Raw genomic sequence first — 25,137 nt, 5'->3', positions numbered from 1 at the left:
GCCACGTAATAATCTCCTTTCTGCCGAATTCCTTCTTTGCTATAGCAGTGCGAGTTTTCACTTCCTGATGACACCTCAACTCCTCAGTGATTGTATTTCCAAGATATTTAAATGCTCTTGCTTAGCCAGTAACAACATGCTCTATACTAATATTTGCCAATCTCCGTGGTTTGACGATCACCATTCTCTTTATATTTGCTGTACTTATTCTCATCCCACATTCCGCACCATTTCATTCAGATCTTTCAGCATTTTATTTATAGTTTGTTCACTTTCTGCATCTAATACCATGTTATCAGCATATCTTATACATTTTTTCTCTTCCACCAATACACACTCCTTTTTCCATCTAAGCCTTTCGCAATAATCTCTACCAGGTATAAGTTGAACAACAAAGGGAAGAGCCAACAACCTTGCCTAACGCCCCTTCCAATGCTGCTTCCCTCAGACATTACATTTCAAATCCTTATTCTTTCTTTCTGTTGTAAATATAGATTCTGTATCAGTCTTCTCTTTTTCCAATCTACTCCTTTCCTCTTCAAAACACCCATCAGCTTGTTTCGTTGAACTATGCCGAAAGCTTTTTTTTTTTTCAAAAAAATAAAAACAACAAATTTCTCTGGTTTTCTCGATTTATCTTTCTCTTATAAGTCTTAACAGGGCAATAGCATCTCTTACTTCTTTTCCTCTTCTATATCAGAACAGCTCCTCCTCAATCCATCTATCGAGCTTGCCATTTAGCCTTTTATTCAGCACTCTTAGCAACACTAAGCTACATGAGAAATTAGGCTGAGTACTATGCCCTTCAGATTTCTTACTATTTCTTTTTTCCTTAATTGGTACGATTACTGTTCCAAGAAAGGTGCCTTTGTCGTATATCTAGTTATAGAGGTATAATATTTTCTTTCTTTCCTTGTTGAAGAAAGTGCAGAGAGGAAAAGCAAAGGAAAGATCAAACTTGGAGACACTCGAGGAGGTAGGTAAGGCTCCAGACTTGGAAGACAGGTTTATGGAAAAAAGTGTGTGTACAGTGCAGGTCAAAAACAATTTTTCCAGATGTACCACGCAGCGTTTCTCGAGAAAAGGGCCGTAGTGTTTCCACAGAGTAGAAGTCTTTTTTTGGATGTTTCCGCAGATGCTGATATAAATATCTTAAATACAACATTCATCAGACTAGAAGTTGGTTTGGACACCACGGCACTTTCTCAGACGTGATCCTATTATATACATGGTGGTACTTTTCGCTTGTCTTTCTGCAATACTAGAATCGACTAACCAAGTTTGTTACAATTCGACGTGAATCTGCTATTACAGGACAACTAACATTTTACAGCTACACAAAGTATTTTCCGATTTGTAAGGTACGCTGTCAGCAATAAAAAATGGCCACAAATGAGTGATTCCAGATAATTTAGATCAAGTCAGTTTCGAAGTTAAGTCGCTACTAATAAATGAATGTGCTGTCATTGACACACATTTTTCAGTCGCTTTGGTGGTATTCTTAAATAAAGCAGAAGTCATATTTGAATCCAGTACTCCAAAATTTATTCAGTTATTCGAATGGACAGAGATTATTTATTTCTTATATATACGGCTGATTTTATGTATCATTCAATTATAGGTGGATTCACGAAGTTGTCGCTAGTTACTTGCTAAAAGTGACTGAGTGTTATACCTTTTTTAAGGTCTTTTTTGTATCAATCCACATCGGAAATACGTCATTAAGTATAGGAAGGTTTCTGCAATCATTTCGAATTTCCTTGTAGCTACTCACACATTTTAATATTATAAACACAATTGGATAAATTACAACCTGAAAGGCTTGCAAACTGTTTTGGTTGGTGGACAGTTTGAAATTATCCAACGTGGGCGGATCTGTCGCGCCCCCGAGGGCAGAGCCGCACCGAGGCGATTCTGCCCTCCTTGCAGACTGCCATAGCTAACCACCCCACACCCCTCACCGTAAAACTACCTTAATTCTACAATTTTTTGTATGTAGATTTAGCAGCATTTTCAGTTTTGTAAGTAAGTTTAATAAAAATGAAGCAATATTAAAAATATTACTAAAATTAACTATGTTGACGAAAATTACTGTATACGAAAAATTAATTGTACCATCCTGACAAATAAACTTTCTAGAAAAACTGAAACTAAAACAAAATCCATATCTTATTATATATGGCAGCTAATGCACATTGGTTTTGGTGTGATTTATAGTAAATACATACTCTATTTACTACTCATAAATTATTAATAGCACATAAATTATTAATCAGAAGTAAAATAAAGATCTACACTTAAGAGTTGAAGAAATATCCTTTTTTCAGAAATTGCGGTTTTATTGTAACTAGCGGAAAAATGCTCCTATAGGAACAGGAAGAGGCGAACATGCTCCTGTTTAAAAGACTCTTACTGAAAAGTGGGCTACCAGCTGTCTCATTGTACCTTCCTCAGCAACCATAAAATTTTTCCCAAAAATTCTGGCATGGGAACGTATTCGCACTCCCTCTAATATGCCAACTCACCTCTCACTCCCACAAGCTCCGCTAACTCTGACTCGCTCACACCGCTAGTGCATCCACTTCCATTTGCCCATGGTCACTCACTCATTCAGCCCAACTCACTGTCATTGTTTCCTGCGTTACAGCCACAGAGTCCTTCGTTCTGTACTACTACTACTACTACTACTACCACCACCACCACCACCACCACCACCACCACCACCACAGTCTCTCTCTCTCTCTCTCTCTCTCTCTCTCTCTCTCTCTCTCTCTTTCTCTCTCTCTCTCTCTCTCTCTCTCCCCCCCCCCCCCCCCCACTGTTATCTCATTCATTCATTCCTACTGTAGCTCTCTCTTCTCACTGTCACCATCTCTCGGTCACTGTCATAGACTCTGTCTCTCATTATCACTAGCTCTCACCCACTTCTATTTTCTCCTTATCTTTATTCCTCTGCCACTCGCACTCTCTCCTTCAATCTTTTTCTAGCACTGTTCTGTCTATGCAAACTATGTTCCCCTGTCACTGTGTCCCGTTTGTCTCACACCGCGAGTGTCTCGTGTGCTCTTTCTATACCACAGCCATTGTCTATTATCTTCCAGTATTTATTACCTTTCCGTCTTTCCCACTACAGTCTCTTCCCCTCTCTCAGAATAAAAAGCACGAATATGTTCGGGCGCCACAATTATTTGGAAAATTTTAAAAGTGCTAAGGAAGGTAAAATGAGGCAACTTTCAAACACAAATATAGGCTGTTTCTTTGTTTGTGTTCAAATAGGATCATTTTCCGACGGTTCCCTTCTTTTCCCTGCCACAGTAGGGCACGTCATTAATATGAAAAGAACTTTATGGGTCACTAAGATTTTAATAGTTTACTTATGTGAAATTGAAATAATACAAAACTAATTTTACACCTCAGACCGGATTTTATATGCACAAAAATTTTGCATATGATTCAGTGCTACATGGGGTTCCTAGTACCCTTCTGTTGATAATGGAGTCACTTTACAGCACATCTCTCCGTGCAACGTCACTTCATGAACTATGTTTTCGGCTCACACCGGACTGCGTGCATATTTTACGTGCACAGGAAGGGTACTTTGAACCTCTGTACCTCGGAAACGGATGAAGATACCAATAAAATTTTAAAGATTGTTCGATCACGGGATCTGAGGACTATCGTAAAAATTGGAATTCGCAGCTCGATTTTGGTATGAGCAAATGGACCTTTTTTGGATTTTCTAAGGAACCGCCCATGAACTAATCGCGCCACTATAATGCCCCTAAGGCCCCCATAGGCTACATCAAGTGCATAGTGACACACGACCTTTCCGTTGGGTATACAAACGCCGGCGGGAGTGGCCGAGCGGTTCTAGGCGCTACAATCTGGAACTGCGCGCGACCGCTACGGTCGCAGGTTCGAATCCTGCCTCGGGCATGGGTGTGTGTGATGTCCTTAGGTTAGTTAGGTTTAAGTAGTTCTAAGTTCTAGGGGACTGATGACCTCAGAAGTTAAGTTCCATAGTACTCAGAGCCATTTGAACCATTTTTGGTATAAAAATGGTCCCTAGCCCAAGGACTATCCTAAACACTTTACCCCACCTTTCTATCAGCGGAAGAACCCCGTTTTTGTGCGCGACGTTTCAGAACATATGAGGTAACGCATGCTACCGACTTTACTTAGCAGTGTCATATTCTATCGATGGGATTGCAAAATTTGACAGCCATCTTTCATCTGTGTTCGATCTGAAGTAGTTTATCGTCCTTAATTCGCTAAAATTGCGTTCACATTATAGATGTCTTCATAGTTACATCGTTATTTGAAGAAGAATGTGTTACACCCACTTTCAATAAAAAAATTAGAAGTGAGAATCTCTTCATTATCTCTTTCACCAGGAACTTGAAAGCAGCTATTTCGTTAACTAACTCCGCTGATCGATAATTCTGCATATTTTTCAAGACAAGGTACAGAGCTTTCATTTAAGGCGTATCTTCAAAGGAAATTAAAGTCAGGCGAAATGGTTTCATGTAGAGGGATCAGTTTTTCCGTTACGCTTGTTGGTCTATCGCGAACTTTGAGGTACTCTAGCTCAAACAGTTTCTAAACACAGATCAGTTGTGCCTCGTTGCAGCCATCTCTCAGGGCATTCTCTTCATCTTTCTCAGCCTTCTAACACAAAAACTGTCTTGTACTCATATAGGCTCACAATCTTCTTTGGCTTTGGTTGTCTGTTTCTGCACTACTCCTGCATGTACCTGTTAAAAAACCAAGTATCAAACTCTACGACACATCAATGGTAGCACTCTTTTCTTGCAGCGTCTAGTTAATACAGTCCAAATTTATTAATACATGAGACCACATCTCTAAAGGCAGATGCATTGGTACTCAGTTTCCCTCAGAAGCTGCTTTTTCAGTGGCCCAGTTTGTCTCTGTTGGTCATACAGTGAAGTGGAAAAAGTCAGTGGACACCTCCTAATGTCATGTTGGACCTTCTTTTACCCGGTGTAGTGAAGCAACACGACAACAACATTGAAGCAACTCGACGGGGCATGCATTCAACAAGTCGTTGGAAGTCCCCTGCAGAAATATTGTGCCATGCTGCCTAGATAGCCGTCCATAATTCCGAAAGTGTTGTCGCTACAGGATTTTGTGCACGAATTGACCTTTCCATTAACTTATGTCCCATAAATGTTCGATGAGATTCATGTTGAGCAATATCATTCACTCGAATTGTCCAGAATGTTCTGCAACCAGTCGCGAGCAATTGTGGCCCGGTGGCATGACATCGTTGTTGGGGAATATGAAGTATATGAACGGTTGCAAATGGTCTTTGTGTAACGGAACATAACCATTTCCAGTCAATGTTCAGTTCAGTTGGACAAGAGGACCCAATCCATTCCATGTAAACACAGCCCACACTATTATGGAGCCACCACCAGCTTGCACATTGTCTTGTTGACAACTTGCGTCCATGGCTTCGTATGGTCTGTGCCACATTCGAACCCTACCATAGGCTCGTACTAACCGAAATCGGGAGACATCTGAGTAAACGATGCTTTTGCAGTCATCTGGGGTCCAACCGAGATGGTCACTAGCGCAGGAGTCGCGCTGTAGGCAGTGTCGTGCTGTTACCAGACACTCGCGTCGGTCGTCTGCTGCCATAGTTCCCTGCACTGTTCTGACGGATAAGTTCGTCGTACGTCCCAGATTGATTTCTGCTGTTATTTCATGCAATGTTACTTGTGTATTGGCAATGACAACTCTCCGCAAACTCCGCTGCTCTCGGTCGTTAAGTAAAGGTCGTTGCCATTGCGTTGTCCGTGGTGAGGGGTGATGTCTAGAATTTGGTATTCTTGGCGCACTCTTGACACCGTGGATTTCGGAATATAGAATTCCCTAGTGATTTCCGAAGCGGAATATCCCATACGTCTAGCTCCAAATACCATTTCGAATTCTAAATTTGTTAATTCCGGTCGTGCGGCCATAATCACATCGGAAACCTTGTCACGAGAATCACACGAGTACAAATGACCGCTTCGACAATGCCTTATACCTCGTGTACGCGACACTACCGCCTTCTGTATCTGTGCATATCGCTATCCTATGACACTTGCCCTCAGTGTAATACACGACACCTTGTGTACATATGCTAAGTTCTAAAGAGCTGCCTCACCATATGTCCTAGAATACCATCTTGTAAAGCAGCGTCTCTTGAGTCGTTTTAAGACAATCGACTGAACAATCCTCCTCCAAGCAGAGCTGCTTAAGTAGTTCAGGAACTGAAATCACTTTCAGAACAAAGTCTTTCGCGACGGCACTGTTGTATAAAACGTTCTCGAAACCGCGAATGTTTTATACAAATTGGATCACTTTACCACCCATAACAAAAAGCTATCATGAGCACTGACAGTTTCTGTAGACGCAAGGGCACCTGACAAGATACAAACGGTAACGATGTGGGTATGCAACTTTGCGCATCTGTTTCTTTCCTTTCGCATTTTTCCCCACGATCCTTTAAACCGTCGTCACATCGCTTTTTACCACGTTCGTAGATGGGACTGCTAGCTTTGCGAATATCGTGTTTACTGAACTGTGAAGGCAAGATTTGGTGAACAGTATACAGACAATCACTGCGAAAATAAAGAAGGCACAATTTCTCCCGCTTAAACACCAGTGTAGCTTGCTACGGTAGACGTTACGTACGATCATGAATCAACTTCGCACTCTGTTGTTTGTGGATTCTGTAGTTAAAGCCGTGAGGATAATCTGAAATCATTGTGGACATTGGGGTGAGTATTGATTTTTATATTTATTTATTCTGTGTATTATACGTACAATAATTGTGTGCACTATACAACAATAATAATAATAATGTCACTGGGGTAGTAGATTTTGGAGTGGAATTGAAAACTTGCGAGATTGTTGTTATAGGTTGTCTACAAGCAGTATGCGCGTTTCTCCTCTGCTTGCTAGGATGAATACAAGTGAATTTGTCGTGAAACTGTCGAATCCTAAATGCTGCCAAACACGAAGATCGACATTTTCTAACAGCCTGTTGTTGCAGTATGCCATTTGTACATAAAAGGTGTAGTTTGTTTTACCACTTACGTTATGAAGATGTCACGTGATATAATTTTACTAATTTTCGTACACTGTTATGGGCATGAGCATTTCAAGTAATTTTTGTATTATCGTTTTACTTTGTATCTTCAGAGTTCCACGAATATCTGACTAAAACTTCTTGTCGCTACCGATGGTAAACTTAAGTTACCACCTTATTTTAGCAACTACGTAGTCACTCTACCGCATACGTGAGTGGCTGGACGAACAAATTTTGCCGCCAAAAGTTTCCAAATGGTAACATAAAACATGTATTGTTCAAACCGGCTATCGGCTTGATAGCAGCCTTTCTATCAGTGAGGGAACAATATGCGAAGTTGATATATCCAATATAGGAATCCTCCAAGGATGTCATTTCCATCCTCACAGTCAATCTTTTCTTTCTTTTGAGTTTCTTAGGCCAGAATCGGTAAAATGTTTGAAGATATCAGTATTTCTGTTAATGAGCTTTACTTCAATATCACAAAAAATCTACAGAAAACATTTCTGTGTGGGGTGCAACTTTATTTTGTTAAAGTCAAAGGCTCAGACTTAGCTGGTGGCTGTTGCTGCTGAGCAGGGTTAGTTTGGAAAATTAGTTAGTTGGACAGTCTCTTATTCTTAATTTTTGTGTTGCAGTGTAGCATGTCAGAATTCAATTGATTCATCATTTACCTGAAGGGTTGTTTCTTTCCCCGGTCACGTGACTTCATTCAGAGCAGTCTCACAAATTTTCAAAATTACAGAAAGATAAACACGCAATATTCAGCAACATGATCTAGATGTTTGTTTTACATAATTAATGTTGACACTATTTGTTGCTTATGTTGCAGCCCGACACAGTACCCCAGGCAAGCATTGATATGAACAAGGTGCTGGAAGTGGCAGATGCTGAGAAAGTGACGGGGAATGCATTTAGTCTAGCGATCACAGCACCTGATGGCGTTCATTTCGTCAAAGGCACCAGCCGTGAAGAATGCCGTTGGTGGGCAGATGGACTGTCAGTTTACCCAAGATCCAAGGCATGTACCTCTAGAGATATTAAATTTTATGCAAATGCATTAGTATGAATATACCTACTTATAGAATGTAGAACCTTATTTAGATCTATATAACTAGCCTATTGCAGTTATTCTAAAAACATCTTGTCCCATACCTCCACCAACACCTAGCATTTTGACCCATAATTTAAAAGTTCATTTATTCATTCATACTCAATACTTCGTAGATTGCACAGAGAAAGAGAGGGAACATTCAGGAATATCGAATGAAGGGAGAGATTTTAACTACCTCAGAGAAGGTGTAAAAGGAAATGATGGTGGTAGAATGAGAGACAAAAGAAGATGCTTGAGTAAAAAGAACGATACCAAAATCTCAGAACATCTGAGTCACATCTGAAATTGTAATAAATACTAACATTTGTTAGGATGCAGATAGTTCAAGTGATTAAAATTCAGGGGAGTTCATACATTTTAAGTTGGAAAACTGTTAAGAGTCTTACCACATGTAGCAAATACTGATCATGTCACCTAGAGGTCATACAATCAAAGTGTAGGTAAGGATACTACCACTTACAACTGTAACATTGTCCTTACCTGTCGTATCCAAATGCGATTTTCCATAAAAAGAAATGGATTATGTATTCTTATAAATGCAAGTTCAACACAATCACTAAGTGACTTCTGAAAGATTTCTAAATGATTCTTTGCCATTTTCAGTGACGTTGAGCATTCCAGTGGTGATTCTTATTTTAACATTAGAACTCAGTAAAACTATCTGCACAGAATAAAATAAATGTATCTGCAAACAATTATAGCATAGACAGCATGCCTGTTTTCCTCCTCCTCCACAATACCTCTATTCTCGTGCATCTGTTTCTCTCTGCTTATGTGATCTTAATTTTGATTATACTGTCAGTCCATGTATCACCTTCCATCATTTTGCGGCAGATAAATTGTTTTACTTATTCCATTTGCACTCCAGCCCTGCTTTATTTTTTACATCCAATTGTTTGCTGTTAATCATGTTTTGTTCCATATTTCGTGGCCAACATGTTGTCATCATCCATCTTAACAACATACCCTGGAATTCTCTTGTGTATAATGCTTGAAATTGATTCAATATTCTTAAGCATCTCCAGTCTTGATCTACGTATCCCAACTAAATGTCACTTTCTGTCCTCCTGATACCTTTCTAAATTTTTCATACGTCTTCTTCCAGCTGTATACAGACTGTCTTCTACGAAGTTGTACTTGCATTGTGTAATAGCTTCTGCAGTATCTGATATCTGTTCATTATGCTCTTGTTCATCTGTAGCTTCCCTTATACGTTCAGCCCAAATAACGAAAGCTGTGTATATTCTCATCTGCTTGATCTTCTACCTCCCAGACAGTATCTGCGTTAAGTATTGTAATTTTATTGCAAGTTAACTTGAGACCAGCTTACACCGTTATTACAGCTAGACTTTTTGATCATATTGTAGCATGCAATGCTTTAACTTGTTTGCAGTTTTCATATCTTTAATCACCATGGTTTTATTCATCTATATTCCTCACTTCAAAGCTCACCGGTGTATGATGCTAGAAGTTTTGCCATTTGATGTATCCTTCACTAATTCGTTTGCATAATGCTCAGTTCTTTTGCACCGGTGTATGATGCTAGAAGTTTTGCATTTTGATGTATCCTTCACTAATTCGTGTGCATAATGCTCAGTTCTCTTGCACAAATAGCATTAAGTTAAGTATTCCTGTCCATCATGTTCTCAACCCTGATTCTTATTTCCTGGATTTTTAGTATTCCAACTGCACATTGCTTCATACCATGCTGGTCTTGTTATAATCTGCCAATTTTGATCAAGGGCTGTTTGTTAATTGCGACCAGTTTCTTTATGTAGTAAAAATAGACTTTATATCTTGGCAAAAAAAGACAGTTGTCCAGTATAGGACTGGAGTGGAAATAGTAGCAGGGCTCACTCTGTAATGACCATATGGGGATACCATTCCATGTATACATGGCCTCAGCAGTGAATAGTATCAAGGGAAGCAAGTGATGACTGCTATTTAACGAGTGACAAAATTCATGTCGTGTGCCATTGTCGCCATTCTGAAGTTAGTGGACATGCTTTATGTGAAATGGGTTCAAGTTTTCAGCTTGTAATGTTTGCCACACATTGATAAGTGCAGAAAGTCATTCTGTGCTAGTAGTAGGACCATGCTGCACCATTTAAACAATGTGTTGCGCTTACTATACAGGTTGTTGAACTACACATTCAGAAAAAAATTGGGGAACTTTATAGAATACCTGTTTCATGCATTGTGCTAATAACTCTGATAAACACACTACAATGAGGAATTTGATTTTTTGGAAAGCGCGGACAGTATTCTTTGATGCAGCAGGAATACTGGCATCACAAGAGTCTTAAACGTGCAGCATATCTACACACTTTTGATTAGTGTAGATGTGGGGCATGCAGTTAACCAATATTTCTGTCTGATACATTCTCAATCCATCACACTACTTTACTCACAACACATCAAGGACAACTGCGCATCCAGTGGACTAAAATGACAGAAAGAAATACATCCTGAGGAAAGAGGCTGGAAGCAACAGGTTAAGTTGGGCTAGAATAAAATGTCAAAGGGGTGGGTAGGTAAGAAACAAACATGCACATCACAAGCACAAAAACAAATATACATTAAATGTGTTCTGTTGTGGAAACCATTTGGAATGGGGCATATGTTCCTTGCTTCAAATGATTGTTCCTGTCATATCCCTGAATACTGACAATTCCTCCTGGAACACAGTGTATAATACAAGATAACAAACTTGAAATCTGTTCCTCATTTAGCAGTGAAGTGAAATAAATGAGTGTCAGACATTATCTCTACCACATTTTTTATTTCCTTGACTTTAATTCTTAACCTGTTTTATCTGTTTTAAAGTAACTGTCATCATATGTTGAGTATTACTTGTCACTCAAATATTTTTGTATTTATTCAGATATTCACAAAAGAGCCAAAGCTGTGGCTGTTACTTGAAACAATTAAATAAATGTATTGTATGTGAAATACATTTAAATACAGATGTTGAAACTGAAATTAATTTGCTATGTTGCTGGTGATACAATCCTACCATTTAGAAAAGAGGAAGACTGAAATTACTGTTCATATCAGCTGTTGGGTTATGTAATTGTTGAATGACAGAGCACTTGCCATCTGGGATAAGGCCAAATTGGATAGTTCCTGCCTGTGTCAAGGCTCATCATGCAGTCTCTGCTGGTAGCTTGGTGGCTCCTCACTTCCATCCTCAGACCACTTGATTTTTCAGAGTGAAGTAATTTAGAGTCTTTGATGAAGTACAACAGTGTGTATGAATTTTAGTGCAGTGCAAGTGCTGTAAGTACAAGATACTGTGTTTATTTCTGATTAGGATTATCACGACCTAGCTTACCACTAGTGAAATTGTTAGTGGACAAAATTGCAGTTCTACAACAATTTCATTTCGTTTTACTTTGTACAGAAAGATTTTAAATTTCACATCGCCTGAATTGCAACTTGTAATAGTGATAGCATTTAATAAACTTTGCTTCATGTTGAGAGGAATAGTGCAGTATCAAAGATTTTATTTAGTGGATTAGTAGCTTATTATATTTGTACATATTTTATTATGATTATTGTTGTTGTTGTTGACATTGTTGTTGTTGTTGTTGTTGTTGACGTTATGAGAACTTTATACTAGCCCGTCTTTGTGGTATTCATTATGCATTTCCTAATTACATTGATCTTACGACATCTGAGATTAATGATTCACAATTACTGTCATATAGTACTTTCTATTACATTAGATAAAGATCAGTGCTAGGTACTGGGGGAGCCTCTGTCCTGTTTCAGAAAATTGTAAACACGAGCATTTAGTGCTAATTTTTTGGATCTCAGGAAGGCATTTTTATTTTTATACCTTTGTTTTTTGCACATAACGGTGTAATGCACCCACTCCTCCCACCCTCCTTTCTGAAGTGTTCTCTAATTAGCATAATGTGTGACATTAACAAGCAGCTCGTATTCACAGAACTACAAAAAGCTTACATTACAGCTCATTTAAATGGATTCCTGCTATTTTTACAGGGGCGGCACAAAAGGAATGCAACATTTCCTGGAGGTCAGTCATCAAGTATACTTCCTCCTACACAGTCAGTCAGAGGTGAATGTTAGCTTGATTATGATTTGTTTTTACAAAGTTAATACAGAGGAGTTCGTATGTTGACTTGCTTAATGTAACTTATGCACCAGATGTATGAAAATCACTGTTGAAATAAAGCCACATTTCGTACATTTTTCATTACTAGCAACTACTCCAAGCGACACACGACCACGCTTCAACAGCTGTCATACTGAACCTTTACGACAACCTCCTCCAGCACCACAGCGCAAATGGACTACGAGTGAAGCAGATGTGATACCAACAAGAGATGTGACTTCACCAAAATCAACCATTGTCCCATCAGAGTTGCACACCTCACCAACAACAGAAACAACCAAAGGTAATAAAATTTTGTTGTGAAATGAGTACAAACATTCATTCATGCGTACCCATGTGTTTACAAGTGAACCACTTCTGCTTTTGGACATGATGTGTCTGTTAGCACAATGATTTAGACATAATAGTGTAATTAGATTTCCCATTTTACATTTAGTACTACCAACATATCTGTATAGCACGTGAAAATGATCCATACATATTAAAAACTGAAATGTGCAGTATTTATGTTCCACAATAACATTTATTTTAAAATTAGTTGTGAACTGACCTTGGCTTCCGAGGCCATTCCCAGCAACTTACGACTAAGCAGTGTGGCCACACATCATCAGTGAGATGGTGATGGTGGTGATGTTTGGTGGCACTCAATTGCGCAGTCGTTAGCGCCTGTACAAAGGCCCCATTCTTACACAGTCCTATTTTGACCCAGTCCAATCTAGCCACTGTCACAAATGATGACAACACAAACACCCAGTCCCCGAGCAGAGAAAATTCCCAACCCGGCCGGGAATCGAACCCGAGACCCCGTGATTCTGAGGCAGCAACGCTAGCCATTAGACCATCAGCTGCAGATTCATCAGTGAGAGTTTATAGCTGTACAAAGATTGTTTGTCCAAAGATAATGACCTTTTACAAAAATGTGTGTGTGTGAAATCTTATGGGACTTAACTGCTAAGGTCATCAGTCCCTAAGCTTACACACTACTTAACCTAAATTATCCTAAGAACATACCGAGCTGGGTGGCGCAGTGGTTAGACACTGGACTCGCATTCGGGAGGACGACGGTTCAATCCCGTGTCCGGCCATCCCGATTTAGGTTTTCCGTGATTTCCCTAAATCACTCCAGGCAAATGCCGGGATGGTTCCTCTGAAAGGGCACGGCCGACTTCCTTTCCAATCCTTCCCTAATCCGATGAGACCGATGACCATGCTGTCTGGTCTCCTTCCCCAAACAAACCAACCAACCTAAGGACAAACACACACACCCATGCCCGAGGGAGGACTCGAACCTCCGCCGGGACCAGCTGCACTGACCTTTTACAACTGCTGTATATATCTATATGGAAACACGAGTATAATTCAATCTCAAAGAAGCTGTGAAAAATAAATCTTACATTAAATTATACAGATTAGAAGTACAAGAATGTACATGCCATACAGTACACATGTTAGTACTGATACAGACATGGGGACAAAATAACTGGTGAATGTTATGGATAGGTAAAAAAAGAGAGTGAGTCAGAGGGGAAATAGGAGTCAGTGGAATGTTGATGGGGAACAGTTACACTTTTTGCAACAAGCATACTGTCTTATGGCGAGAAAAATAGTAACTGGCTGCTACTTCAGCAATGATGTGACTACATTTGATTATTAACGATTCTGTGACGTGTTTACTGACCGTGAAAATTTAAAGTAATGTTAGTTTTCTGTCTTTATTGGCTCTGTGTAGAATTTCACTATGAACTATAAAATAAATATTGTAATGAAACAACAATACTGTGTAGTGCAGTTTTTAATATGCCCTATGTTCTTTCAAGTACTGTAGGTATTTTCCATAAATAATTTAAATCAAACAATGGAAACTCCATGTAGGAATATCAGCATTGTAGAAAAAGATAGACTGCAGACAAGCACGATTAAAAGACACTCACAGATAGCTTTTAGCGACAGCCTTCATCAGTAAAGAGGACACCTCATTGGAGACACTCTTTACTGATGATGAAGGCTGTGGCTGAAAGCTTTATGTGAGTGTCTTTTTCATTGTGCCTGTCTGTTAACTTGACATTTCTTCTTTATGGTAAGTGGCAATCTATCTTTTTCCTACATTGTCCATAAATAATTTGTACATTTTATGCATAACTGTGAAATTATTATTTACTTCTTTGTTCAATAAAGGGTATGGTGACAAACCTGTGTCATCAGCATCACCACCAACAAGAGATAAAATACAAACAGAGGAAAAGAGTCGAACTAGACGTGTTGTAAATAGAGAGAAACGAGGAGTAAAGTCAGCCCGAAGTTTCTCGGAAGATTTCTCTGGTGTACCTGGTATTCTTCCTTCGTGGCGAGAAAGGAAAATGGCATCAGCTGATATACAAGGTGAAATCTAAAATAAAATTCTGCAATTTTTTAAAAGTAAAACTTTGCCAAGATAATTTCATTGTAATCTCGTAATTTGAACTGCCTTATGTTTTATTTGCTTTTAGTGATAAAAAGCTGAGAGAGAGAGAGATAGAGAGAGTGTGTGTGTGTGTGTGTGTGTGTGTGTGTGTGTGTGTGTGTTTGTTTAACATATCCACATAGTTCTGGTAAGATATTAAATTAACGTGTTTTATTACGAGAGTGCTATTGCCGATTTTGAAGTATATTTATAAGCTGAACTGTGAACTGTGTAGTATTCATTGGAGTCAAGACTGTTCACATTTGTCTCCAGTAGACATCGTGACATACATGTAATTTTTCATAATGTAAAACGGATCAGGGTAGTGGTGGTGATATTATTATTCTGTAATGTTAAGATCATTTAATGATTGTGGGGCACAGTAGTTGTTCAAAGTGCTTATTATTAACTGACTGTTATCTAACACATAGAGCTGTCAGAATAGATGATCAAAATTGGCCTCTGATAGTATTAGCGGAAAGCCTCAGATTATCACTCAATTATAGTTAAAATCGTGTAGAAAATTGAATTTGAAACTTTCAGACTGGCATGGAAAACATGAAGTGCATTACAGCGTCCTCCTCTTTGGGTCATAGCCCATTGGGCACAGCACATAACAATAGAAAACTGCTGTAGTTCCATGCACTGTCTCACAAAAAAAGTGAAGCATCAAGAAGTGGCGCAGAAAATGAATGAAACTACTTCTCAGTTAGGATATGTCATATTATTTCAGTGATAACAATATCGAAGCAAATTTATAAAGTACTTGGCAGTGTGAGCCCATTTATCAGTATGATATTACACCCCCTCTGGCTTGGATGCAAGAGCTGATTAGATTGGGAAGGGTTGCATGAAACATTTATATCCTCTCCTGAGGCAAGCTGGCCCACAACTGGCTTTCAACATCCCGGATACTGGCACTGGCAGCTAGCATAGTGCCATAGAACACTCATACATTTTCCGTAACATGATTGATTAATGGTGTGATTCTGGGTGTTCTTCAAAGTTGTTCTTTCCATTTTCTGCACAAAATTTCAACACCAACCCTGTCATCTTCTTCTTCAGGTGCTGCAAGTTTGGCTCTTAACATGTTAACAGCAAAACTCACAGCAAATGAAGAAGACGGCTAGGTCAGTCCTCAAAAACCTGTTGGATAAAATAGAAACAACAACAACAACTTGGCAGAATACCTGGAAACACACCATTAATCAGGCACAGTCACTAAACATGCACATTACATGAGAACAGTATCATTGTATATTAAAGACCTTCATATGATGATGAAAACCCATAGCTCTAAAATGAGGTCATAGTGAAAGTTAAATGTGAATGTCCCTCCAGAATATGGGATCAGTGGACTGAGGAATGGGGGGGAAGGGAGCATACATGTTTGAATAAAAAGATGGTACCACAAATGCAAAAGATTCAAATGTCAGACTGTTAGTTCACAACCACTTGCGACAGCCAATGTACATTGTACTATTAGTCAGTTGTTTGAAGAAAATACCACAGAAAATAAACCTGTGTAGAAAGGAGATCAGATTATTAACTGTCCGACAAGTGATGTATATTCATACATCCCTCTTTGTTCGCGCTTGTTCTTAGCATACGTTAGTTTAAGTAGTATGTGAGTCTAAAGACCGATGACCTAAGCAGTTTGGTCCCTTAGGAATTCACACACATTTGAATTTTTTTTTGTAACTAGGTAAATGTATTGGTGTCTTGTAATTATTTAAGTGTGTGCTTAAAATCATGGTTTCATATTCCAACAGATAAAACGGACTCATCTCGGAGGATACTGTTTGATAATTATGATAGTGAGAGCAAAAGAGATGAAAAACTTAAGGATATTGCAGACTCTATAACAAGGGTCCGCTACAAGCGAAATGCTCCTATTGCCAGTAGTCTCTACCTCCATAAAGCCAGCAGCTTGAAGCCTACTCGAGATGGTGAATGTAGTGAGGAGGAACAGCAACTAAAAGATCAAACGAAGAAACCATTTATCAATCCTGCATTGCGAGGAATGACCGAAGCTGACACCAGAGATGATAAACTGTTACGGGAAAAATCAAATGTTAGTACCTATTATGCAAGTGGAATTTATATTGCACTAATCTCCTTTTCCTTTATATTGACAGTGCTTTGCTTAAGAAACAAAATTTTTAATGTTAATCTCCTTTTCATAATTGACAGAAACTACTTGAATGTGTATGCAGGTAAAGCAATAATTTTTTGGAACAATTTACTTCTTAAAAGTTTGAGAAATATGCTGTGCTTTCATTAATTACCAGTCCACTTTGTCTATTGGAAGAGTTTCAAATGCAATGCAGTGCAAAGTGACCTGGGAAATATGGTTAATCCAACTTTGTTCTATCATTGACAAAAGTCACTACTTGATGATCACTGCCAAGAATGTTCACATTCAGTTGTAAATATGTTAGTACTTCTGATATTGACTTGTTTAGTTTTTTCTATCAGATTTTGCAATAGATTTCATAGCCCATTCTACTCTTCAGTCATCAGTAATAGTAATTTTATTTCCAAAGCATGAAATGGAGAATGTTTCGAAACAATATAACGTGTTTTCATATTTGTAAATGATTATTGTGCTTTTCAAGGTACGTGGAGATCCTGATGGTTGTGGACTCGACCTTTCAAGCCAAAGATATTCACCAAATTCTGAGCTACGTGTTGATCTCCCTGCAGAGGAACTGCTGAATATCAAGAAAGGCTGGCTAATGAAATTGGGTACAAATAAGGTGTGATATTTATATGTATATATTCCTTCAATTAATCTCAAAAATAAGCTCTACAAATTATTCTAATTAAAATATATTGATGTCCTTACTATTGTGTTCATAGCCCACAACACTCTTCACAGTGTTTGAAATGTATGTTGTAGTCTTTCTAACTCTTTAGTAAAAGCTGTTGCATAAGCACTGTTCAGCCAGTCTTAACCCCCACCCTGAGTCTACCCGTGTGATCATTTCAGTTTCTCCCGACACATCTCATTTTTCACCTACCTTGCATTGCATATTTCAGTCCTTTAAATGATCTATTCTGTAAAGACACTGTGGATTTTTGTGTTAGGTTGAGCACAAAAACAATAAACAAGTGGATAAATGTGTACAGGCAAGCTTATTGCAGAGGTACTGTAATTCGGAAGAGAATGTTGTGCAACATGTATTGTTTCTGTCCACTTGCTGTACCAAAATTTTTATTTGAATCCACTCAGCCAGTAACACAGCCACATAATTCTATAGAGGGAGCTGAACGTAACTGTGTAAATTTTCTTTCTTTCATTAATTAGAGCTTGTCTTGTATCAATCCTTTCTTTCTCACCCCCTCTTGCCTGCCTACTCCCTACTTCCTCCACCCTACCCACATCCCTCCCCTTTTCACTACAGTTCCATTAGTCTCGGCAGGCTTTCCATTTATTTCACTTATCTCTCATATTTAGCATTCTGAATACTTTTCAAACTATTGGCTATCATCAATGAGGTTTTTTATTCTCATTTTCCCATAATTTTATCTTCATTGCTTTGCCCACTCTCTCCATGTTCATCTATTTTAATCTCTCTTCTATTGCGTGCCTCACCTCATATTTTGTTACCCTTACTATTAACATAATCATTGTTTGTCCTACAGTAAAAATTATTGGTTAGTTAGGTATGACTGTGACAATCTCTTTATTCCTGTATGTTTATCCATAATTATTGTAAATATTGGTTATGTAGTGGTGAGACTATCACTACTACATAGTCATATTAGTCATAGTCATATTATACCTCATAAAAGGCCTGATGTAATTACATATTGCTACTGGATGGTGATATTGATTAAGGATGGTATGGTACTTGTTATCCTGCATTTGTTTGTTGTTGTTGATTCGCTCTGTATAGCGATAATCTGGCAGCGTAAAACTGGATGAAGGAGGGCATATAAATAACATAACAATGAAGCTTTTTGAAGGAAACTGTTACCAAAATCTCTCTCTCTCTCTCTCTCTCTCTCTCTCTCTCTCTCTCTCTCTCTCTCTCTCTCTCTCTCTCTCTCTCTCACACACACACACACGTTCCAAGTCATAATGAAGAAAGGAGGACTGTGCATATTATCTGTGTTTCTCTCTCTGTTGTGACTTCATGAGACTGATTTGTCAGAGACGCTACGCAGCTGAATTTGTGTGAACATTTTTAGGCGCTGGCAGAAAAATCAGGTTTTCTATGGCTATTATCTTTGTATTTAGCTGTCCGTTTAAAACTTTTAGCTATTTCTGTAAGCATATATAAACTGGACAACTCCATAATTAAATTAAGACTACTAAAAAGGAAAAAAAATTCATTTTTATTGTGGAAGCCTGTATGGACACTCTTTAATTTTGTTTTCAGGTATATTTACATGTTCCTCTCATGCGTGATTTCTTCTTTTCTTTGTTTGAAGGTGTTGGCTAACAGGCTTCACCTTAAGGTTAAAAAATGAATGTGTCCAGGGCACCTTTTTCTGTTATCCGAACCAATTTTAATTTTTATGTATTTATTTTTTGTCTTGTTTTAGGAATGGAATAAACATTGGTTTGTTCTTCGTGGTGCTGCCTTGATGTATTATAGAGATCCTACAGCAGAAGACAATGGTATACTGGATGGTGTAATTGACTTGAATGGAGTCAGCAATGTGATTGAAGTACAAGTGGCCAGAAATTACGGCTTCCAAATAGATGTAAGTAGTTTCATGATAAGAAACTGTGAAAGAATTAGATATTTCACAAATATTGCTTCACATTGTCAGTATACATTTGTCTATATTTTATGATCAAAATTTATTTTATAGATAGTATTCTTGCTTGCCTTAAGAGACCATAGTATTGTTGGCAATTTTTATGTGGTTTGTGAAATATGTGAGAACACTGTATGTGCATGTCAATTTTGAAAAGCTATAAAGGCATTTTTTTTTATTGAACTATCACCTGTAATAGTGCTAAGTGTCAATTTTTTTTTAAATCTTGTTACTGTTTTTTCAGCTGAAAACTGTTTGTGTTCCTAGTGGTTTATGTCGCACTACCATTCATTACTACGTGCAATGAGAGCTGCACACCATTTTTTCCATATGTAAACTTTGCTATAATACTGTCATATAAAGCACTATGGGGAATGTTAATTTTGCATGATGCTCCAATGCTCAGATTGCATTTTCACACAGTCTTGCCTCTCTTACAGAAATATAGGTGGCAATAGTAATGTGGCAACATTAACATATTACATTCTGTTCATGGTTTCAAATATCAGTCACAAAAGTCCCACTGTTTGGACTATTAGAGTTTCTGACGATGATCAGCATTACTCATACCCTTTCCTCCTACCTAGCCTATCATTGCTTCTACCTCAGAGTTATACAAATGGATTTGAATTTTTTGGCATTTCTGTCAGACTTGCACATGTCAGACCTGGTGTGGTTTGCAATTGGGTGTCAGAGTGATCTGTGACTCCACTGTAAGCAGCGTGAGAGTTGCACACATTCAGCAGTGCTTCTGGATTTGTAACTTTACTGCTTTGGCTATGCGAACTCTGAAGTCAGTCACATGCTAGCTTATTTTGGATTCTTGTTTGCTTTTTCTCTGCTCCCTTGAATTTATGCCATTAAATCTTTTGCGCTGTCACACACTTTTAGTCCCATGTCTCTTTTTCACCATGCTTTCGGACTCTGCTCGGCAGTTAGGTTGAAACGCAGCACTTTTTGTGGGCGCCACACATTGTGTTGCTACTCGTTCACTGCCAGACGTTTTGTGGATGCTACCATCTCGTTACACAAGATGTAATAAATTTGTTGTATTGTTTGTCCATTATTAATCTCTTCCTCCAGTCTCATCTGTTTAGCACACTAATTTCAAGTATGCTCTGTGTATGTGCTATTTATGTAGCATTGTAATGTTGTATGCTATGAGTCTAAGTTTTACTTTAAAAATTGCAAATACATAAATTCACGTTTGTTTGCCAGAAGTGTAAGAAAAATCATAATTATCCACGTAAGAAAAATGTACTAAGTGTTCAGAATATATTTTGGAATCTTAGAGAGAAATTTGTGACTGTGAAGTGTAAAATTTAAACAATTGCAGCCACTTCTACGAGTGCCTTCATTAGAAATAAAACATTTAAAACTGGCGTGTCACGTGCCATACATGTCATGTGGCATACGTGACATGCCAGTTTTAAAGGTTTTATTTCTGATGAAGGCACACGTAGAAGTGGCCTAAAACTAGTTCAAAAAGACATTATTTTTGTGACAAAGGGCTGCAATTGTTTTAATTTTACCTTGTAACAGTCGCTGACAATGCAGCCATGTTTAAAGCTTTAATATTACTGTGAAGTGTCTTGTTTGTCATTGAACATAATCTCTAAAACCAATTCAGCATGGTTGCTTTAAATTCCAATTCATAGTTTCTGGAAATAATTGACATATATTTCTTGTTGACTGAAAAGCTACTCCATTTTGTAAAGTACTTGTGTAGCTAATGTGAGCTGTATTTTATTACAGACATGGGACAGCAAGCAGTGTGTGCTATCAGCTGTTACATCTGGTATTAGAGCAAACTGGATGGTAGCACTCCGTCGAGCTGCAGGATTGAAGGATCCTGTTGTGGATGGTGTAATAGTGACTGATGCAAAACTTGACAATGACCTCGGAGGAAATCAACTTTCTTGTAGGCCATTGTAAGTTTTTCTAGTATGTGAAGTGCGGATCACACACTCCAGTAAAGTAAAGCAAGAAATTATATTTAAAAACAAAGATGATGTGACAACTTACCATACGAAAGCGCTGGCAGGTCGATAGAAACACAGACACTTACATACACACAAAATTCAAGCTTTCGCAACAAACTGTTGTCTCGTCAGGAAAGAGGGAAGGAGAGGGAAAGACGAAAGGAAGTGGGTTTTAAGGGAGAGGGTAAGGAGTCATTCCAATCCCGGGAGCGGAAAGACATGACTCCTTACCCTCTCCCTTAAAACCCACTTCCTTTCGTCTTTCCCTCTCCTTCCCTCTTTCCTGATGAGGCAACAGTTTGTTGCGAAAGCTTGAATTTTGTGTGTATGTATGTGTCTGTTTGTGTTTCTATCGACCTGCCAGCACTTTCGTATGGCAAGTCACATCATCTTTGTTTTTAAATACATGTTTCCCTCTATTATATTGAAAGCAAGAAATTAGAAATACATAGCAGTTCAAAGGAAAATCGAAAATGTACTTCATTAGCCCCCCTCCTACGAATGATCTAAGCTAAGCAGTTGAAAATTTCTATTAGATATATGTCAAGTTGAAGTATTCATTACAGAATTGTATGACAAGTAGTAGTGTATTGTAAACAGGCCACTGTATTTACAAATCTAGATAACTATTTTCTTTTAAATTACCAGTGTAATAAAGTAAATATTAAACAGTGGAAAACTGAGGCTGGAATAATGACAATATTTTGAAAAGTAGAAATTGCTACTCACTGTATAGAGAAGATGTTGAGTTGCGGGAAGCCATAACAAAAAGACTGCTATACATTTAAGCGTTTGACCAAAGGGCCTTTTTCTAAAGTAGAAAATACGTACATTCATGTAAGTACAACTGGCACACTCTGAGCTGTGCTTGCACGAATTTTTGTGTATTTTCTCTACCTCAAAAGAAGGCACTTTGACTGAAAGCTTAAATGTATAAGAGTCTTTTTGTTGTGCCTGGCTATGACTCAATTACTCCTCTGTTGGCTGAGTAGCAATCTGTACTTTCATAACACAGTAAATATTAAACTACTGGTAGGAGGTAAACAACAGCTATTTAGTATAACTGATGAAGCTGCATCTTTTTCCAAAGCAGAAGCACTCTTTCTTATTTAGTAAATCAAACTTATTTGGCATAAGGACAAATTTTATTAAGCAATTTGTTGACACTATTGCTGCTGCTGCTGCTGCTGCTGCTGCTGGTGGTGGTGGTGGTGGTGGTGGTGGTGCTGTATACAGATCATTTTTCTATGAAGAGCTTCTGTTGAAGTATGTGTCGATTCTCATTTCTGCATAGGTATGTGGATGTCAGCAGAATATTTCCATACTCAGGAGAGAAAGTTGGTTCTACAATGAAAAACGCCTATGTTTTAATGATTGGCATCGCAATTCATGTATCTTGTCTGTGAAACTCTCTACCCTATTTCACAATAATACAAAATGAACTGCGCTTCTTTGAACCTTTTCGATGTCCTCCATTGTTCCCATCTGATATGGATCAAACATAACACAGCAGTATTTCTGAAGAGGACGGACAAGCATAGTGTAAGCAGTCTCCTTAGTAGACTTGTTGCATTTTTAAATGTTCTGCCAATAATCGCAGTCTTTGGTTTGTTTTCCAGACAACATTGTCAGTGTGATAGTTGCAATTTAAGTTGTACATAATTGTAACCCCTAAGGATTTAGTTGAATTTACTGCTTTTAGATTTGTGTGAGTTTTCTTGTAACCAAAATGTAGCAGATTTCTTTTAGTAGTTATGTGGATGACTGAACACTTTCCACTATTTAGAGTCAATTTCCATTTTTTACATCTTAAACATATTTTTTAAATCATTTTGCAGTTGGTTTTGATAATCTGATGACTTTACGAGACAGTAAAGACACAATCATCCACAAACCATCCAAGAGGGCTGCTCAGATTGTCTCCTAAATTGTTTATGTAGATCACGAACAGCAGAGATCCTATAACAGTTCCTTGGGGAATACTAAATATTACTTTCGTTTTACTTGATGACTTTCTTTCAGTTACTTCAAACTGTGACTTTCTTGACAGGAACTTTTGAATCCAGTCACACAACTGAGATGATACTCTATAGGCACACAATTTGATTTGAAGTCTCTTGTGATGTATGGTGTCAAAAGCCTTCTGGAAATAAAAAGAGTATGGAATCAATTTGACATTTCTGTCAATAGAAGTCATTGCTTCATGAGAATAAAGAGCCAGTTGTGTTTCACAAGAACAGTGTTGTCTGAATCTGTGATGACTGTTCATCAATAAATTATTTTCTAGATCTTCAAACACAGTCTGTGTTCCAAAAGCCTAATGCAAATCGATTTTTGTGATATGGCTTTGTAATTCAGTGGATTACTCCTATTTCCTCTCTTGGGTATTATTGTGACTTGTGCAACTTTCCATTCTTTAGCTAAAGATCTTTCGATGAGTGAGCTGTTGTATATGATTGCTAAGTATGGGGCTATTATATCAGTATACCCTGAAAGGAATCTGACTGGTATACAATCTGGATTGGAGGCCTTGCCTTTATTAAGTGATTTAAGCTGCTTCACTGGACTGATGATATCTACTTCTAAGTTATTCATGTTAGCATTTATTTTTGATTTGAATTCTGGAATATTTGATTTGCCTCCTTTGGTTTATAATATATAATAAACTTCATTGTGCACAAGTTGTGCGTATTAAGATACATTATTTAACGCAGAGGTCTATGATTGATTCACACGTTTTTTACACTTTAGTATGTGGTATCAGTCACAATGTTTTTCCCAGAGTTCACATATGCATATCGAGTCTAGGTCGTGGTATGTCTTGGTCTTGCAGAGTATGTGATGGTAGGCATGGACTGTCATGGAATTTATGAAGTGCTCTGGATTTCATGGCCTCTGAAGAGCAGAACTCTGACCATATCTCCTTCTTTTTCTTCTCCCTCTCTAGCCGCAGTTTCTTCCAGTTGTCTGTGTAGAGCAAGTTGAATTGCCATCTCAGGTCCTCTACTAGAAATGTTTCTCTAATGAGTTTGTACGCTAATCTTGACTTCGTGTGGTTGGAAATTCCGAGGGTTGCCTTCAGGAATCTGTTTCTCACTTTTTCTGCTCATAATAGGTCTCCATAGCGCAGCTTTTCCCATGTTATCTCTATTGCAAATGCTAGAATAGGGACAATTTTGGCTGCAAAGAGGACCATGGCTGTATCCAGGGATAGTTTGCTTAGTGACCTGATTTCATAGATGGCTTTGGTTGCGGCTGATGCTCGTTGTATTGTGTGGAGTCTGTATGAGTGTGCTGTTGTCTGAACCATTACGCCCAGATATATAGATCTTGAGGGACGGAGCCGAAGTTCTTATTGCCAGGACCACGTCGTATGTGGCTACGTTGAACTGAAGGGACTGAGGGTGTGTTCTTCTAACACTCCATTTGTCTGTGTAATTTCTTGCGAGGTTGTTACGTTGTCTGATATTATGATGGAGTTTTTGCTCAGGATGTCGTGTGTCAAGACACTTAGTTCCTTGTTTTGTTCCACCATCTGTTCTATTTTGGTGCATGTTACAGGCCTGTTGAGATTGTCAAATGCCTTTG

General features: G+C 38.3%; 1 protein-coding gene across 3 annotated transcripts in view; it reads left to right on the top strand.

Annotated features, from left to right (window-relative positions):
* LOC126485469 (protein outspread) overlaps positions 1-25,137 on the top strand; it is a 774,913-nt gene that overhangs the window by 676,623 nt on the left and 73,153 nt on the right. For all 3 annotated transcript variants that reach the window (XM_050108877.1, XM_050108879.1, XM_050108878.1), the window contains exons 4-11: positions 7,932-8,120; positions 12,222-12,297; positions 12,443-12,637; positions 14,530-14,733; positions 16,567-16,868; positions 17,413-17,553; positions 19,349-19,510; positions 21,323-21,498. In XM_050108877.1, coding sequence (XP_049964834.1) covers positions 7,932-8,120; positions 12,222-12,297; positions 12,443-12,637; positions 14,530-14,733; positions 16,567-16,868; positions 17,413-17,553; positions 19,349-19,510; positions 21,323-21,498 — 1,445 coding nt within the window. The remainder of the gene's footprint in view (positions 1-7,931; positions 8,121-12,221; positions 12,298-12,442; positions 12,638-14,529; positions 14,734-16,566; positions 16,869-17,412; positions 17,554-19,348; positions 19,511-21,322; positions 21,499-25,137) is intronic.

The sequence above is a fragment of the Schistocerca serialis genome, chromosome 1, assembly GCF_023864345.2.
Source record: "Schistocerca serialis cubense isolate TAMUIC-IGC-003099 chromosome 1, iqSchSeri2.2, whole genome shotgun sequence".
Lineage (NCBI taxonomy): Eukaryota > Metazoa > Arthropoda > Insecta > Orthoptera > Acrididae > Schistocerca > Schistocerca serialis.
The sequence above is the reverse complement of the archived record's forward strand: the minus strand, read 5'-3'. Positions and strand labels throughout refer to the sequence as shown.